Consider the following 18910-nt stretch of genomic DNA (forward strand, 5'->3'; position numbering starts at 1 on the left):
TGCTGAGAATTGGATGAAGAGATCAATACTGCTCACATATTTTGAAATGAAGCTGCAGACAGCAATATGTTAGCTTAGCTTTTTTTGTGATTTTACACTTTTTTTTGTACGGATTAAATAATGAGGCAACATGTTAATTAGTGAGCTTAAGAGGTGCTGGTAGGTGGATTTTGTCGCCTTTGGACAGAGCCTGGCAAGCTGTTTCTCCCTGCTTACTGTATTTGTGCTAAGCTAAGCTAACCAGCTGCTGACTGTAGATTCATATTTACTGCACAGACATGAGAGCAGTATTGATTTTGTCATCCATCTCCTCGGCAAGAAATCGAATACGCACACTTACCAAACTGTTGAATGACTCCTTAAAGAATAATTCAGGTTTATTTAAACGTGGGTCTTATTTATGTAGGTTTTTGTGCCATCATTTAAATCAGTCCTGATAACACTGTACACACCAGAATAATTTCTGAGATGTGGGTCAGTGACATCACTGCAATCAAGTACAACAGGCCAAGAAACACAAGAGATAAAACGGGCCAACTGTAAATAAATCAGCAATAGAAAGTGCTTAATATTCTTTCATAGACGGGCACAAGTGGATTGCAGTTGATCTATCATGGCATGGCTGGCAGAAATGACTTTCTCTTCCAGGCTAGGCAATAGTTTCTCTGTATTTGTCAGATTTATGCAGATCTGTCAGTCTCTGGAGGCATGTGCAGCATTAACCTGGCTAGCATTAGGCTGTTGCACATCCTCATTTTCACTAATGTTTTTCCTCTACACAAGCTTTTGGTAGGAAGTAAACTGATGCACAAGTTTCGATAGATGTATCAGGTTTTCTCAAACGTAGTCTAAGATTTAACAGAGCTCTCCACCTACCCCATCATTAGCCAGACTATAAGTCATTAAGCCAAGTTTTGAAACCGAAACTGAACAGACCCAAAATGGTAATAGTCTCTTTGCACAGTTTTGTGCACATTACAGTAAGAACGGTAGGTCGGTAGGTCAACGAGCAGGGCAGTAAGAGTCATCTTCTTTAAGGTTTCAGCAAACTTCTCTGTTTGCTTATAACATGACTGTCAGACACTAACCGTTGCTAGTGAAACTGCATCTACATGGCTCAGGCACAAATACTCAGGGTTAAGTTAATATGTTCAAGTTGTATTTTCACATTATGTTTACTCACATTAGCTGTTTTCCCTCCTTGTTCTCTGACAAATAATCTGATGTTTCCCTGAAATTATAGCAAAGAGCGACAAAATGAAATGCTCCGTTACCTTGCGTAAACTTCCTGATTTCTCTGCGTTTCATAATTATTGGAGGGATTTATGATCAAGTACACAGCTCAACAAAATATATAAGAAAGGTGTAGTTGTTTTTAGATGTTTTAATGCAGGAATGTTACATACTTTACCTTTTAAGTTATGTTGCTGCGTTCCCGAATCTGAGCACTTTTGCATACAATATTATTGTGTTTACAACTTGGGTCCTATTTTCTGACATGATTAACCTATAAAGATGATGTAGACAATGAATTCTGACAACATGTCAGTGTGAATCACAGTGATGCTTTTCTGCTGTTTTCAGATGGAGGTCACCTTCAACTTCTTGGAAATCCGAGCAATGAACACCTATCCAGAGCACCAGGTGACACACTGACGTTCGATTGTTTTTCCTGCTGTTAGGATCTTCACAGCAGTATGAAGTATCATTTTCGATAAACTGCCATGTCCATGTACAGGTTGTCATCGACACAGACAAGACCACCTACTCACTGAGACTACAGACCCAGGACCAGCTGGATCACATGGTCAACCACATCAACTACGCCCTCTCCCGAGTATTCAACAACTCCATTTACGCGTAAGCATCTCCGAGCATCTCCGAGCATCCTCGCCTCCAGCAAAGAAACTAGGCTCTCTGTTGTTGTGTTGTGTGTGTGCTCTGAGGAGCGAAGACAAGTTGGCCGACGTTAACAGCACTCGACAGTGCGTTGGCAAGTTGGCAGCCTCACTTTCGTCCAGCTTTACTCTTCAGCAGCCAAACGCATTCTTGTATTGCTGTAGTTTGCATCCGACCCATTTCTGTGTCATGGTAGACTATAACACCCAGCAATCACTGGGATTAAATCAGCCAGCTGACACTGAGTAGGCTGTTACCTGAAGGCATTGTGTTGCCTCTTTTTTCTTTTTAAAGCAGCTTATTTAGTAAAAGCAGTGAGTCGCAGAACACAGAGTCACTGACGAGGCAATAAACTCGGGCTCTACGTCCCTGCACTGCCTTCTGAAGAGGGAAGCTCAGAGGACACACACTGAAGAAAAGCCTGGACAGGGTTCAGTTCAAGTGGTAAAACTTCTTGTCCCGTTGGTCATGTGAGTGTTTAAGGGTGAGCAGGCCAGCAAGGCAGAGCGCATTCCTCTTTCTCGTGGGTCTCATCTCCACTTTCTAAAAGCAGTTGGATTGACTCAGTGCTCTGACTATTGACCTGCACAAGGCTATCTCCGCACTCTATCATCTTTCCGAATGGCTCTTTTCCATTAGGGCCACGCCAGATGATTGCTTCCAGTGAGAACATTTAAAGAGAATAAAGGGAGAGGGGAGGACGGAGAGTAGGGAGGTTGTTGTGGGTTTGATTGTGCAGCCTTGTAACTGATTGGTACCGCTGCGTTGAAGTACATAATGCAGATAGCATCAAGATAACAGGCACATACACAAACACGCACACATCCAGGGGCGGATGATGATTGTGGAGATAAGGTAGGGATTAAGGTCACGGATGTGGCGAGGTGTTGTGCGTGATTTTGTTGACAAATGGGATTAAGGGTGATGTGTGTTGAATGCAACAGTATAGTGGTGTAATCCTATCAAAAAGCCAAAGCAGGTACAGCACAGCATTATGTGCAAGCAAAGTATTTACTTTGTGATCCCAGTCCTTACTCTTTTCTGCTTGCTGGATGCTTTTCCGTGAAAGAGAATGCTTAAAAGAAAACAACCAGTAAGCCGAGGAATATGTTTCTTTTTATATAACTGCAACGGTAGCCTCAAACAGCATCCCAGGGATCCAATTTGACAGTTTACGTGTGATTTATTCACTACCAAAGCAATGTCATAAGCAGTTTCGACACTGGAGACGTTCACTTTCCATCTTAACTCTGACTGGAGCAGCTATAATCAATGAAAACCAAGTCTGCTGCAAATTAGCATCTTGCCAATGCAAATAAGACGGTATTACCATTTTGAAAACATTATGCAGCTGTGTTTCGTTTAGTAGGCATAAGATAAATTTGGTTCTGAATCTTTGTAAGTCAAATACCCTTTCGTTAGTCTTATTTGCTAAGTTGTCTGAGAATTTATTACATTTAATGTCTTGTAGGAAGAGTGCCAGCAGGGAGTGGGAGGGTTATACTCAGCCTTGTACCAGTGTACTGGCTCTTGGGCAGTGAAGTGCTCTACTTATTCAGCTGGGAGTTCAGTGTCTTGCTTAAGGGCACTTCAGCAGTAGCAGCTAAGGGAGGTGAAAGCATAATAATTACCATCCATGTCCACCCCAACCTGTTGGGAGCAGAGGGTTTCTAATCATAACTTTGCCGCCGTCTAAAGTAAAAGAAATCGGCTCTCCCGAAAATATAGATAATGAAGATGATGCACTTTCAGCCCCACTTGTGGCAGTTCAGTGTGTGCCAATGTCAGACTGTAGGTTGGTGCACCACTTTGGCCCAGACTGAAATATCATCATAGTTATGTGTCGGATCACCCTGATTGCTTTTTGTACAGAAAGACAAAGTGCCCACAGGATAATTTCTGTTGACTGTGGTTGTGATCCACCGTTGTATTTAAGTCTGATGCTGTGGCCACCCCCTGAGACAAAATCCAGACACCTGTGCTGCCCAGGGTGCCTGCTGGTCCTGAGAGAGTCTTACCCCCAGATTCCATTTGGTACAACTGATTGAGACGCTGGAAGCAGACAGTATTTCCGTCAAGTTGCATACAGCAAATCAAGCCAGGCAGGTAGTCATACACAGAAACGCCATAGAGCGTCCGATCAATTTTCAGAATAACCCTGTGCAGACTTCTACAGCAATCTACAGCACAACAGAGATGGAAATAATAACAAAAACAGACAAAAAAGAATCAATTTAACTATGTAGCCTACTCACCCATGGTAGAAGCACAAAAATCAAGGAAAAATGCTGAAATAAAAACAATCTGAGCAGGATGCACAACATCAGGCAGGCATGACACTCTGCTTCTGAAATGCTCCCAGTGGGATATGAAGCTGTATGGAGGACACAATAAGACTAAGTTGCACCTGTGAGGTCACAGAGACGTGTCCAGTGAAATCAAGGCATTAAAATGTCTTGTAGTGATTAAGATGAGGATAAACATTTGGCCTTATAAGTTATGAAAAGGTCTGAAATGAATTTGAAGGGTCTTTATTGCTACAGACATTTTATCTAATTTCATTCTCTGCTCTTCTTTATGGAAATCCACATATCTGATGTTACACATACTAAAACCTACGACTGAACCCAACGCTGTCTTTTTACTTTATACTTGCACTTATGTGTTGGCTCATATGCACTCTAATAACCACATTTCTTCATAAAACCTACCTCTGCACAGGACCACGTATACTGTATACCACATACCTTTACACTCTTCAGTGCTTGAATAAGAAAAACATGATTTATCCAGAAATGTGTATGTGTCGGATCCCTGTAGAAACCTTGCTGCTGCTTTTGCAGTCGTGCTCGTTGTGTGACCTCGGTTACCTTCAGTTCATATTGTTAAACTCCTTCATTACTCTCCTATCTCCTTGGAAAAAAACTCCAATTTTGATTTGTGGCAAGGTTTCCTTCCATCATTAGCTAGCTCTCTTTTACAAAGTAAAGTTTCCAAAGTAAGCTTAGCTCGAGGTACTGTACATCATGCTTTTGATGTTTTAGTTTGGCTCCTGCAATTCAGCCTGCAATGCCCTTGCTATTAAAACTCCCATTTATTTCCTGCCTCACGTACCTTAATCATTCTATGAGCTGTGTCTCACAGCCTGTGCTGCAACTGCTGATTGTGTTTATAAGTGGTCAAACTCAGCGGGCCAGACTATAAAAACTTCCAGCCTCACGTCTCTCACCCTGTGTCCACCTTCAAATCTCCCCATGGTACACAGATTCATGTTCCCTTTAAGGTATAATGTAATCACTTGGGTAACCCCTTAGCTTTCATCTTCTACCATCATCAAGCCAACATTTAAATTTGTTCAGTGCTTTGTTTTATGATCAAATGCCTGCAAATCTACCTTTTTAGGCTATATCTGGATACACAAAATGAATCTTGGTATTTTGAAATCTCAGAAATGCTGCTACGGGGCGACAAATCAAAATCATATTTTTGACCAAATAACTTGATATCAACATTCTGACAATATCGTAGGGATGACTATTTACTTTATTGCATCCTTTAGAAACAGGAAAAGACAACAGTTATGCCATATCACGATATGATACACAAAATCCAAGGTAATATATATCATCAGCGTTAGCAATGTCAGTGTGAGCATGTTAGCATGCTGAAATTAGTATTTAGCTCACAGCACTTTAGGGAGTAACTCTTATCGTGTTTGAACCTCTTCTCCCGCTCTTTGTCTTTCAGTCCTCCTATTTGTCGAGCAGAGGGAGACCTCACTGATGAAGGTCACAAGTTTTCACCGGACTCTGAATCGTCGTTGGACCCCCAGAAAACCTGCGGTGAGCTACGCTTCTGTCTGCATCGCACCAAACACAATGCATACAGACGTACACGGTTGCTTTTCAGTCCATCCACTCGCTGACTCACTGACTCGCACCAAATCATGTCGGAGACTCATCCTTAAGTGGGTCAGAAGACCAAAGTTGCTGGATGCACTCCTCTTTTGCTGGTAATCCTATTAATCTACAAGAAGAGCTCTTTCATGGTGCAATACTTTCATCTCACCTCAATTTTTACAGCCAATCTCTCTCGCTCTCTGCTGACTATCTGTGTCGCGCTCTTCCTCACTTCCTCTTTCATCTCTGGCCTGTACTCTCTCTCCTTCTCACTCCTTCATACGTCCTCTGCCCGTCTTTATCCTGTCCTTGTCATTTCTTATCTTTTACGGTCTTTGTTGGATTGATTTGTTGTCTCTCCATCTTTCAGGAGGTTTTTCTGAGACGTATGCAGCTCTTTGTGACTACAATGGAATCGGCTGTAAAGAAGAAGTGCAGTGGGTGAGGACGCTTAACAAGCTGTACAAAAGCGCTTTCGTCTTGTTTTTAGTATACAACTGTCTTTCGTACAAATGGCAAAAAGTGGGATGTCTTTGTATGTAATCTTTCTTTCTTTTGCTCTCCCTCTCTGTTGCTGTTTGTTTACTTTTCTCTCATTATCCTTCTCTTTTGCTCTCCTTCTCTGTTCCAGGATGTTGACACCATCTACCACTCACAGGACAACAGGGAGTTCAACTTACTGGATTTCAGCCATCTTGACAGCAGGTGACACAATTAACTGGCATCTTAACCACACCCAGGCTGATTGCAGCACGCTAGCACACACTGATTGGAGGAAAACAATTAACTTGTGTCAAACTAAGACAGCAGCAGTGTACAGCACAGTCACTGTGTGTGTTTTGGCTCTGTACTTATTGTTGCGCATTGGATTTGAAACGAAGTAATGAAGATGAAGGTAAAGTGAGTTTGAGTTTGAGCATGAGTTTTAGGGTGTTAACATCTACATCAGGGGACATTTAGGTGACATAAAGTAATTGGACAAATTAACACAGCCTCATTATGTTTGATATTTGTTCTGTTGCAGTCAATGTCTGGCTGTAAACCTCAGAGGACATTTGGCATACTCGTTGATGATGCTTTGCCAGAACCGTGCTGCAGCTGTCCTTATTTTTCCTGTTTTCATCAGCCCTTTCTTTCCTCAGTCTTGTCTTCGGAAAGTTAAGACACCTTCTTTAACTGCAATGTTCAAGTGGATGGCTCAGTGTAGATATCATTTCCTAAAAAGTTTGACTGGAATTAATTTTTTCTAACATTTTTGTAAAGGTCCTTTCATTCATGCTGGAGGTTTTTCCACATCACACTTTTTTAAATTGCATATTGGACCATGAATGGCCTCGAAACTTGTCGTGATGTCACAAAATCCCGCTGGTGTATATGCATCTCCAGCTCACATTTAAGTTCTTACGCTTCACAGATGAATTTGAAAGAGCCTTTCACCCTGTCAAACTGCAAATATCAATCATTCTGCACGGTGAAGCTCAAACGTCTAATTGCGGTATCGGGTGGACAGATTTTGGAGCTGTTTATGGCCTGCCTTTTGGAGCAACAGATGTCCAATTAGTGAGTTAGGTTCTTTTTTAGAAACAGAAGTTGGCCACTGTGCTTCATCTAATATGTCCCCAGCAGTGGAAAATAAACTGTACCCTCTTGCTGCAAGGCTGGTACCAGGGAGACCTATTGTTATCCCCTACACTGCACAGACACAGGTCGTTTGAACCGAAACAGGCTGTGGACTGAGTTATTTCTTCACCCAGTCAGAGTTGGCTGAAAGTTTGTTAAGACACTTGCTATTGCTGGAGTTCAGTGCTTACTGCTACAGTTTGCTGGCGGTGGTCTCTGGGTGATGATGTACGTGACCCGTCGAGTTTGCAACATTCCCAAAACACTTCACCTTGCAAGGCTTACGTATTGCACGAGTCACACTGTATCGCACCAATTCTTCCTGGGGATTTATTAAATTTGAATATGCCCAAAGGCTTCACTACAGTGTTTAAATGCAATCATCTTTCCTGGGGCTACACTTTGCCCTCGTAGCACAGTTACAACTTTCCCAGTCCGTCAACATGGTGAGGAGAAACCATAACATTACAAATGTACAAAATACATTTTTTGCCATTTGTAAATTGATTTTAGGATTATTGGAGAGAAGAAATTAGATTTTTGTGTGAATAGATTTTCTCCCCACTCCTTGGCTTAAGGCATTGACAGGATCAGTGCACGTGGACACGAAGCAGAAGACACAAACCAAATTATCGACTGGCCTCTCTTGCCTTATTTCATAAAGCGATGTGATGGGCTTCATCCTCCACAGTTTTCTGGATGTGTTGCAAACAGATACACGAGTTGCTCTTCTGTTCTATTTCTGACAGAGTACAGTAGCTGCTTAAGGTTTGCTTGTTGCCAGTGGTCGATGCAGTCGTCATGGGACCTGTAACCAACATTTCGAATGTTGTTTCATTTCAGATCCACTGTGCTGGAGTACAGAACATACCATTGTCCTTACACTTTCTGACTACACTGTACTTTAGAAAGGCTTTTGCTTCCTTTTCATCCATCATGATGTTTTCCAAAAAAATTTTTCCTATACCATCATCTGTCAGCCCCTGTCTTATCTGACATTACAGATGCTGTTTGTCTAACAAGACCTTCCCTGGGTAAAATGTTGAGTGCATTAATCTTGGCTGTGTTTCCTCTGTTCAGATTTGTTCGAAGTTTGGTAAGATCATAGAGAGGGGTAAAAATATGCTTGTCAGAGGCAGAATACAGGGCTTGGAAACAGCTGTAAGATGCCACATGTCTTCTCTACCTCCCGACTGCTATCTTACGTCCCTAGACATATTGTGGAAGAATGCATGTGTCGCTCGAGTGCTGCCAATCATAAAAGATTTGACAGCTGACGGCACATGGAGAATTCAACCTAGCTTGCTTGTCTTCTGTTTGAAGAATACTTTGTCCTCAGAACACCCCGAGGCTTATAGAACTCTTTCTGGTTCCCATGTAGAAACAACAATCCCGACTGGAGAGGATACACTCACACTTAAAAATGCATATCTCATCATACTGTAGGAGCAAAGCCTTGCTATGCTGCTAAATCAAAAAGCCATTCATAGGAGCATGATTGCAGCAGCAACTCATGAATATATTAATGCCTTTCATATTGAGAGCCAAAATCACTGCACCGCTGTTGTTTTTGCACCTATATTTTATATAGTGTGTGATAAAAGAGAGAGGCTTCGCAGGGGGAGCTGCCTGCTTGTGCTGTTTTTTTTTTTAACATATTGTTCCCTTGAGCCCACAGTCCGACACTAAAGACTCTCCTTGCTCTTCAAGAGAGGTTGTATTAAATTGAAACTGATAGAGGAAGCAAAGATTTGACAAAAGACCACTAGGAGTCTCAAAAAATGCAAAGAAGAAATTAAAAAGGAATGCAAATGCCAAAGAAAGGATCTAAGAATCGGTCTTTCCATGACCAGAGGCTTGGAGCTATTTGTGGTGTGTTACTCCATTCTTCCCCTCCCCGTCCTTCCACACTTCCAGCCCCTCGATCTACCCCGATTGAGCCCATCTACTGTTACCGCGAGCGACAGGGCCATGCTTTTTCTGCTGACTGCTGTCCGTTCCAACATCGTCTCCGCTCATTCGTCCCGACTGAAAGCAGACACCTTCTTTCTCTGGCCCCGTTATCCACTTCCTGTGTTTTCAACCCTTTCGTTTTCCTCAGCTCTCTTGTTCCGTCTCTCTTTCTCTGAACCCCCACCAAATACACAAACACACAATCTGTCTCTGTTGGCCGCTGCAGGTTGACACCATGTTTGTGTGTGTGGGTGGAGTGATTCTGTGCTTGCATACATCTCTGTTTATGTTTGTTTTGAGTGTGTGAGAGCGAAATTGTGATGTCTAATTAATGCCTCAAGAACTTCTTTGGGCACCTCTTGGCTTGACAGTCACTCCTCTCTGTGCATACGCACGCACACACACACACACATACTCACAAATAAACAATAGTCTGGATGCACTGTCCAACTTTTCTTCAACTTTCTGTCTTATTAGTTGCGTTTGCTACGGAAGCAGGATAGCTGCTCAACAGCTCACTGCTACCATCTGCCACCCCTGTCACTGTTACCGGACCCGAGGCTGAGACTGTAGCTTTGATTTATTACAATACAGCAACAAATCCCCAAAGGATGATTCCTAGTGTCCTCTGATCTTTCACTCTAATGCCACGAATCAGGTCAGAATATCCCTACTCCATGTGTTGAAGGGTATTCTCACTTGTGCTTTAAATATTCATAGTCCCCACAGAGTGAATATTGTTTTTGATAACCCTGCTGACCTATTGTCTATCACTACAATGAGAATAATAATCCACTTGTACACAAGAAATATGAAATTCTAATGGACAGATAGCTGGAAAATTTACTGAGCATATTCATGCTCCCCAGTGGACACTTGGTGACCTTCCCTCAGCTTAACCCACAAACTGTTTAATAGTCTAATAGGCTTATTGCCATGAAATGTACTGAGATCACTCATGCTCCCGGGGAGACTTTGATTCGAATGACCCGATGACCTTTTCTCCAGCACCACCTCAGGACAAACTCCATCTCAGAGCTGGGATTTTGATATACTTAGACCTTAGCAGAGAGAGGTCTTATTTGTGCAGATTGTGGGCTGTAGAACATTTCGAAGCCTTAAGGGTTTGCTAGAAGGTCGTATTGAGAAAGCCTAAATAAAAAAAGTTACGTTTTACTGCAAAATGTTGAACAGTCAGTCAAGACCTGATATACACTCAAACGGACATGATGTGACCAGTGAATGCTTGTGCTACTTCTTTTTGTAGCGCATTGGGTGCCTGCGTGGTCATAACATTTAGGCTAAATGCAGATGTCTACATGGGCAGCTGACTAAATCTGGGCAAATAATGAACCTTACTGCTAGGCAGAAATTTCAATTTAAGAGTAAACTACTGATGCCGATGGAATGTCGGGTGAAGTTTTGTAGTGCACAAAATATTTCTGAAGCCTCAGAACAGAATTGTAGCATTCTTCTAAACAACTGAAGTGGATGGGGACTTGTTTTAAAATGTAATAAAAAAAAACATAAAATGGCTCCATATAGCTCAAATATCAAACTACTGCCGTTGCTGGGAATGATGTCATACTCAAGTTGACCAGGTTCTAATACAACAAGTCTGAAAACAAGTTCTAGTCAGGTTAGCAGTTGTAAGTAATACTAGTTGATAAGCATCCATTAAACGGTGTCTTGCACATACAAACACAGAAGTGAGACAAAAGTGCGCATAAACAGAATAACCTACAGTTTTCACAGCTGTTGTTACCCGAAGCAGCCATCTTGGATTTTGAGATTGGGGTTGATGGGGTGCGTCCAACTTTGCGAGTCGGAAATCCAACTTCAGGGATCGTTCCAGTTGAAGTTTTTGACTGGGAAGTTGGAATTTCTGAGTTGAAATGGAACACACCACGAGCACCCTCCTACTCATCCTCCCCTTCCTTCCTTCATAACCTGCGGTGGCTGTGAAAGATGCGCACGCTGTGTGTGTGTGTGCTGTGGGCTACTGTAGAAACATCCCGCTGCAACAAGGCGGACTGTGTGTAAGAAGACTCTGTAGATGCAGTGTAAGAGGCTCATTCTGATGCAAAAAAACACAACTGATCTTACTTTCAGGTGATCATACACTAATGAGAACACCATTTTTAATATTATATTCCATTTCTACCAATAGATTCTACACACTGGAAAATCAGAATTTAGAAAATATTTGACACTTTGGATATAAGTGTAGTAAATACACTTTCTTGCCAAGAGTTGGATGGGAACTCATTTATCTGTATGCTAAATATGACGCTACAGCCAGCAGCCAATTAGCCTAGCTTAAAGCATAAACACTGGAAACAGGCAGAACGCTGGACAATCACTCCCTGGAGTCATGTCGTCACCGAAACCTAAATTGAACTGAGTGTAGAAGAAAACAGCGACAGATTGACCTGCTGTGCCAACAAGTCGTCGTGTACAAGTACAAGACGACCCATCAACACCGACACGCTGCATGACTGAGTGACGCATCATAGAGGTCAATTACATGTCCTGCTGTCAAAACATGAATCAACAGCCAGCGTTGATGATGAATCGTGACATGTGCATCATCTGCTCGCACACACTCACAGACTCAGCTGTGGTAGTGAGAATGGACTGGTCTGATGGCTGGCACGGTAATGAAAAAGGAACACAGCCTGTAGCCATTTTACTCCTGTGAGATATACTGTAATGTCCTGGCTACTGCAGTTACTGGCAACAGGACCCTCCCTGGCTAGATTACACTCTTTCTTCCTCTCCCCGCTCTGTATTTTCCCTTCTGTCTCACTCTCCTCCTTTCTTCCTCTCTCTGGGCTTATTCTCTTTCCCTGTGCCTCCCTGCTCTCCGTGTTGCTGCCTGTTTGTCAGATGATGTATAGCAGGTGTAGCAGCAGCATGGCTTTAGTTGGACCTTGGAGGATTCTAAAACCCTCTCTCTCCTCCCTGTTTCTGTCTCCGTCACAAACCCACAAAGGCTGGTCTGTGGGCTCCGGGTCTGTTTGTGTAGCAGTGGATGTAGCAGTGTTTGAGGTCTGTAGCTAGGATCAAACTGTGGCTTTATTGAATAATCCACTGACCCTGCCATCGATCTTTACATCACTCTCTCTTTTTTTTTTTCCTGTTTCCCAGCCTCTCCTCAGCGGGGCTGCAGTATCAGTCATCTTTTAGAAAGCAGCCCTGCCCACCGTGTTCTCCTTGTCACAATGATAAACTGCTTTTTACCAAACGGGGAGCAAAGAAAAAGTTTGGCCCAAGATAATGTGGATTTATGGATCAATGACATCAAATGGTTCTGAGCAGATGGAGTTTGCTAATTTAAAGTTTTTTTGAATTTTGTCTCTAATATGTGTGTCTCTCTCCATCCCAGGGACTTGGCAGTGATCGTGGCATCCATTGCGTACAACACCTGGTTCACCAAGCTGTACTGCAAAGACATGCGCATAGTAACTATCTTTTTATTAATCTTCCTCACTTATAAACCTTCTTGCCAGATGTAGACTACTAATCAGTTCTCTTTTATAGTTTTCTTCCCTCATGTTTCCTCTGCTCGCCTTTGTGTTTGATCAGATTACATCCTTTTTATTGAATCAGCTGTTATATCTGCTCATTTGGCCGACTGCTGTCCAAATGCATAAAAAAGCCTCTGTCAAATGATGGTTCTGGGATTGGTTGGCATTTTCTAAATCAACTTGAATCAATTTGCGGGTGATTTGGACCAATGCATCATGTACATAAAACCTTACTGGACTGTCATTTAATATGTTGAGATAAAACATTAAATGGAAATCAAGTTAGGGAAGCGAGACAGGACACTGAGTCAAGTTACCCTCAGCATAGTTTTATGTATCAATGTCAATCTTTATTAAATATTCATATTATGCATTAGAGTAAGTGCTATCCATCTGAGGTGAACCACATGAAAATCGTCTGTTGAAAAAATTAAACAAATAAATATTTGAAAGGTATTGAATTGAATGTATTAATATGTAAAGCCCCTCAAAACTTGGCTTTTGAATTTTTAAAGGTGCCCTGTGGAAGATTTTGTAAACAAACAAAAGTTGTTTTGACAGTCAGTGTTTTTTAACCAAAACACACCGTGTGCATCCCCGAGGGCAAACTAACTTGTCGGATGCATTTTGTCCTTCATGAAACATTTGCAGAGCTGAAGAATACTTTAAGTCCTGAATTGTTTTCATCCGTGTTTACTTGCAGGCAGTCTTCTTGATATTTTTAAGAGTTTAGCTCTCAAAAAACCTCAACAACTGAGGTCTGATTTTTTTTCTTCAGAGAAAACACAGGAACACTGAGAAAAAAGAATTTGGTTATTCCATAAGGCAATTTCTGGTAGAAAATGTCATGTTATATAGGGATACATTGTAGGCTGTGTCTCTTATTTTGATCTCTAACTTGAATACTACTTGCTACTGACCTTTAAATATAATATATGTTACATTTCTGCATTAAATGTATAAAAACAAATAGACCTTTGACCTTTTGATTTATATTTTTTCAACAATGTTCAAACCCAAAGAAAACCATAATTTTACTCAAGGTTACGGTGTGTTTCATTTAGTCGCCCGTCCTACAACTTCTGAGCAGAGAGTGAGGAAGGAAGCAGGGTAAGGGGGAATGTCCACCAAAATCGGCATATGACGATGTCAACAGTTGCATTGTGATTGACAATATCATTGTTATTGGTTACTATGTGTTTCTGAATTTTAGGAAGTGTTGTTGGAAGAGTTGTCGTAAGGCAGGCATAGCTCATTAGCACACAACTATACTCACTGCTGTCACTATTTCCCGATACACTGATCTCACCCATCAGAAAATTGTCGCCCGTCACCACCGACATACATCCCAGTGCTGGACTTTAAATGGCTTTTCGTCTCTGCACTACATGTTTCCTTAGTGTAGCTGTGTTCAGCCCCACAAGCTTGAAACAAAGTTAGCCGGCTAGCTATACTGAGGAAGCTAAGATAACGCAATAACAATGTTTTTTTGTTTTGTTTTGATTGAGAGACACCCAGTGGCAAAAATTACATACTCATTCAGAATCCACCAATCAAACATAATCTGATTACTATTGCTTCAGATCTTTGCCTGCTTTTCACTTCCCCTGCCTAGATTTCTGCTCCATTTTAGATGATTGTTGTGTTTGTCTCCAGGGGTCGGAGGTGGTGGACCAGGTCCTGCACACAGTCAGCAAGTCCAACAGTCTGGAGGAGCTCACTCTGGAGAATGCAGGACTCAAATCGTAAGTTCCCTCTGCCCCGCCATCATCCTCAGCCCTGCCTGTCACCTCTCCTTGTTTAATCTAATTTCCTCTGCCTTTTCTTCTCCTCACACCTTCACTTCTCCTCTTTTGTGCTTTCCACTCGCTCCAGTCTTTTCTCTCCTTTCCTCTTTCGCTTGTGTCCTCTCATCTCACTTCCATTTCTTCCGTCTCACCCCTTCACCTCACCTCAGCTCATCTCACCTCTCCACTCCTCCCCACCTTCCCTTTCCCCCGCTGTCTTGACCTTTCCAATTCTGCCTCTCCTCCCTTTCCTCTCCTTCTCACCTCTCTTAACCTCTGCTCATTCATCCAATCATACTCCAATAAAACTGCCTCCTGTTTGCCTCTGGCAGAGTGTATTATTTCTCCACTGAAACATTAGTCAAATTTTGGGCTTCACCTGGCAAGACGTTTCACCTTCTATGCATGGATAGCGTCATTTAGCAAAGCAGTTTCCTTATTAGGATTAATTGTGATGAATTGGCTGCCTCGGGGCGCGATGATTTACTGCAGCATAATGATGAAGTTACCAAGTTTTTATACTTCCCCCGTGTTAAATCACTTCCAATCGAGAGAGACGTTTTTTATTGGAGGCTCTCCGCAAGCACTGCACCAAAAGCTGGCAGTGACGTGAAAATAATACCCAAAGACTTTATAATAAGTGAGTAAGTAAGATACTCAAAGAGCATGGTGTACGTCTGACCCCCACAGAAATACAATTTCTGATGTGTCTGATTTGAAAAATGTGGTTTTAAAAGAAAATGACTGTGCCGGCACAAATATATTAATACAGCACAGAAAGAAGAAATGTGAGTCTGGAGTTTAAAAGCCTTACTGCTTGGAGGAGATTTTTCTGGAATAAATCTGTGAATTGTTTTAATATGAGTTGGCTGGCTCACTTAAAGCAGCATTAATTGATTCTTTTGTCTTGTCCACTTTGAAAAGAATAAACATAACAATGATGTATTATAATCTCATAACGTTGTTGTGGCTAACATGCAATCAATCACCCAGTGCACATCCAGCAGACACACGGCCACAACAGCATTGTGTTTCTATCCACCTAATAATGTAAACCTAATATTCCCGCTCCTTTTAGCTGTTTCAGGTCTCCACTTACTCCTGAGGGAAATATCTTGCTCAATAGCTGCTAAATGCTCTGCTGTGTTTACCAGCTAGTCACTTACTTTGTCTTTCTGCCATTTAGTGCTGTGTAGGTAATGGTCAGTCGGTGTGTCAGAGGTTTTACACTGAAAACAGCTGCCTGCTGTAGCTGGAACAAGGTTGATGGGAGCTGTGAGAGAAAATGGTGTATTTACAGACCACAAGACCAAAACAATGCACTGAAAGATGCTAAAAAGCCCCATAGAGCTGAGACCCAATTCTATCCCTCTACTGCCATCAGAGATCACAAATAATTGAGAGGCAAATTTAATGTAACCTCCATTGAAAGGCTGTGTATCTTGTTTTGATACTGGTGCCAATACCATACTTGAGTTTTATACCAGTATGCAGTAAAACCTCACATGAATTAGTATGCAAGAACTTTCTGCCTATAAAGAGTTACAAAGCAAAGCTAAAGACCGTCTTGTGATGGGATCACGCCACACACGTTCCAAACCACTGGGTATTCAGTAATAATTACTACATTAGTACATGACTGCTCAGTACTCATGGGTCATGGGGTCAGACGTCATCCATCTTTGAACTCGGCCTATATTTTAATCTCCACTACACACCCGTGAAGTTTCATGACTGCATCTTGCACGCTCGTGGTGCTATTGTGTTTACAAAATCTGTCTGCAGACAGACAGACACACAGATGCATCGTCTAGAGATGGATGCTAGGTTATGATAAGTGTCCATCTGTCTATCCACAGGTGTCTATACGCCTGGAGACACCGATTTATATATCGGTGTGGGCCAGGTGACTGTATCCTGCACATGATGCTGTCGTGTTGACAAAATCTGTCAAAATCACATCTGCAGTAGTTCCAGCTCCACATGTTGTTGATGAGACACACATACACAGACTCTCAAACTGAAAACGTTACCAGCCGACGCTGTCACAGCTGGTAATTAGCAACTTAGCAAAGTTATTATTTAAATCAGGAAATTGGTTGTCATAGATAAAATATACATGATTTAGAATATCACCAATCTTTTAATACTTTCGTTAATTTTTTAGCACGTTTTTAATTTCCGTTGCTTAAAATTCATTCAGTACCCAAAAAGTTTACATCTCAGCTCTATTCCATCTTCCATTCCCCCGTCATACAGAGACTGACATTATTGTGCATTTTAATAGTTGAGTCAACTTTTACTGTATGCATGTACGTACATTTTAAATCAACTTCCTTTATATTCTACCATAACAGAACAAATTAAGTCCAAAAGTACTTAAATTCCATTAACATATCTGCAAAGGGACGGTACTGCAGCTGGTGTCCGATGTCATTGTCAAGAGGTGTAATGGTGAAACTTTATCAGTTTCATTCAATTGAATTAGAGAAATCTCTTTTAAGACCAGTATTGAATCAGCAATTTCTACAGAGAAGTTAATTTTGCTTTTTAACGTTCTGTCTCCAGGGATTTTCCACAGAAGATGGCGTCGGCGCTGTCAGAGAACCCCGCCTCTGTGATTCACTCTCTCAACCTGGCTCATAACACGCTAGACAACCAAGGTAGCGTCCTGGAATCTGTGAACTCTTTCTCCCTCCCACTGCCGTCTCTCTCAGGACACCACTGATTGTTCTTCTGCTCTGGCTTTTGTTTGCGCTCAAAGAATTCAAAATCAATCCCTGTCCTCACCGAACCCTCATTCTTCTGTTTCGCTTTGTATTTCTCTTTTTCTTTCTCTCTTTCCCTTCTCATCTATCTTTCATACTGTGTGTCTACGAGCGCTCCTTCTCTTTGGAGCCTTTATTCTCAGTCTCGCCCACAGTTCACCACACAAACTCTCGCCTTTCTCTATACATGAACGCACATAAAGAAGCGTGCATTTGAATTGGGTTTGCATCGCCTCTGTAATATAACAAATACTATTAACCTTCCTGCTCTGTTGTATGTGTGTGAAGGAGGCGGAGGGGATGTGTGTGTATACCAGTAGCACTCATTAGCTAATTTTTGTCCTCCTGTCTCGCACTTGTCACTTCCACTCGCTTCAGTAAGTTCTTCGTGCTCAAACTAACTGCCCCCTCTGTGTGTGTGTGTGTGTGTGTGTGTGTGCGCCAGCCACAAATGTGTTGCATCCTTCCACCAACCACCATCACCATAATGCACATAAACCCATGACCTTCCTCGTGTGCCTGTTTGAAAAGGCATAAAATACACTTTGTAACAGCAAAGTACGAGTTGTGCACATTCAGTACACATTAATACAAGCTGAGACAGCCAGGAAAATAGGGGAACCAGGAGACGAGGTTTGGCACGTCAGTGAATTCCATTTTTAATAAAGCAGAGCGTTTCATATTATCATCATCAGGGCTGTTATGTGTTTAATCAAATCGCCGAGCTGAAACTAGTTGCTATGTAATTCAGCTTGGCATATTGTGTTCATATGAGTTTGTCTCTGCACAGAGTGTGTGGGAGAAAGTGAGATTGTAAAGTATGTTGGTGTGATGGTTTTTTTTTTAGCTGTAGTATACTTGTGTGTATGTATGTGTATGTTTTGGAGGGGGTGTAGTGAGAGAGGCTGCATTTTAGCCTGATGTTATGTGGCAAAGCTCTGCGTGGGTTGCTAACTCTTGAAGAGTGGACAAGTGTAGGGCTGTAAGTATGGTCGTTATCCATTAATCTGTCAGTTATTATAAGTGTTTGGGCTGCTTGGAAACCCAGCAAATGTTCACATTCAACAGGTTGGAAGCAGTGAAGTTTTTGTCATTTTTTATTATATAAAAAGACTTGAGCAATTAATCGGCAATCAGAAGAGTTGGGACTCTTTTATTGCCAATCAACTAATCAGTTGTTTTGCTTCTAGATGGGTGAATATGTTCTTGTGATTTATGAACTCTCTTCGTCTCCTCGCCTTATTTCAGGAGTCTCCAACCTGATTCAACAAGTGTGTCGCCTCAACAAGGGACTGCGCCTCCTCAATCTCTCCAAGACCTCCCTCTCCTCCAAGGGTAAGAGTGCTCCTCTGAGATACAGCAGCCTCTAGTGGCTGACCCTGCGCACAAACACACATTTTTACCGTCTTTAAAAGTAAATTAATGTCCTCTCAATTTTAGGGCTGCGGCTGGCT

General features: G+C 41.9%; 1 protein-coding gene across 8 annotated transcripts in view; it reads left to right on the forward strand.

The window, feature by feature from the left end:
- carmil3 (capping protein regulator and myosin 1 linker 3) overlaps window positions 1–18910 on the forward strand; it is a 97045-nt gene that overhangs the window by 20050 nt on the left and 58085 nt on the right. For all 8 annotated transcript variants that reach the window (XM_084369071.1, XM_084369077.1, XM_084369076.1 and 5 more), the window contains 9 exons: window positions 1585–1644; window positions 1739–1860; window positions 5647–5741; window positions 6169–6239; window positions 6430–6503; window positions 12760–12835; window positions 14558–14646; window positions 17257–17351; window positions 18705–18791. In XM_084369071.1, coding sequence (XP_084225197.1) covers window positions 1585–1644; window positions 1739–1860; window positions 5647–5741; window positions 6169–6239; window positions 6430–6503; window positions 12760–12835; window positions 14558–14646; window positions 17257–17351; window positions 18705–18791 — 769 coding nt within the window. The remainder of the gene's footprint in view (window positions 1–1584; window positions 1645–1738; window positions 1861–5646; window positions 5742–6168; window positions 6240–6429; window positions 6504–12759; window positions 12836–14557; window positions 14647–17256; window positions 17352–18704; window positions 18792–18910) is intronic.

Source organism: Pagrus pagrus, assembly GCF_965226575.1.
Source record: "Pagrus pagrus genome assembly, chromosome: 12".
Taxonomy (NCBI): Eukaryota; Metazoa; Chordata; class Actinopteri; order Spariformes; family Sparidae; genus Pagrus; species Pagrus pagrus.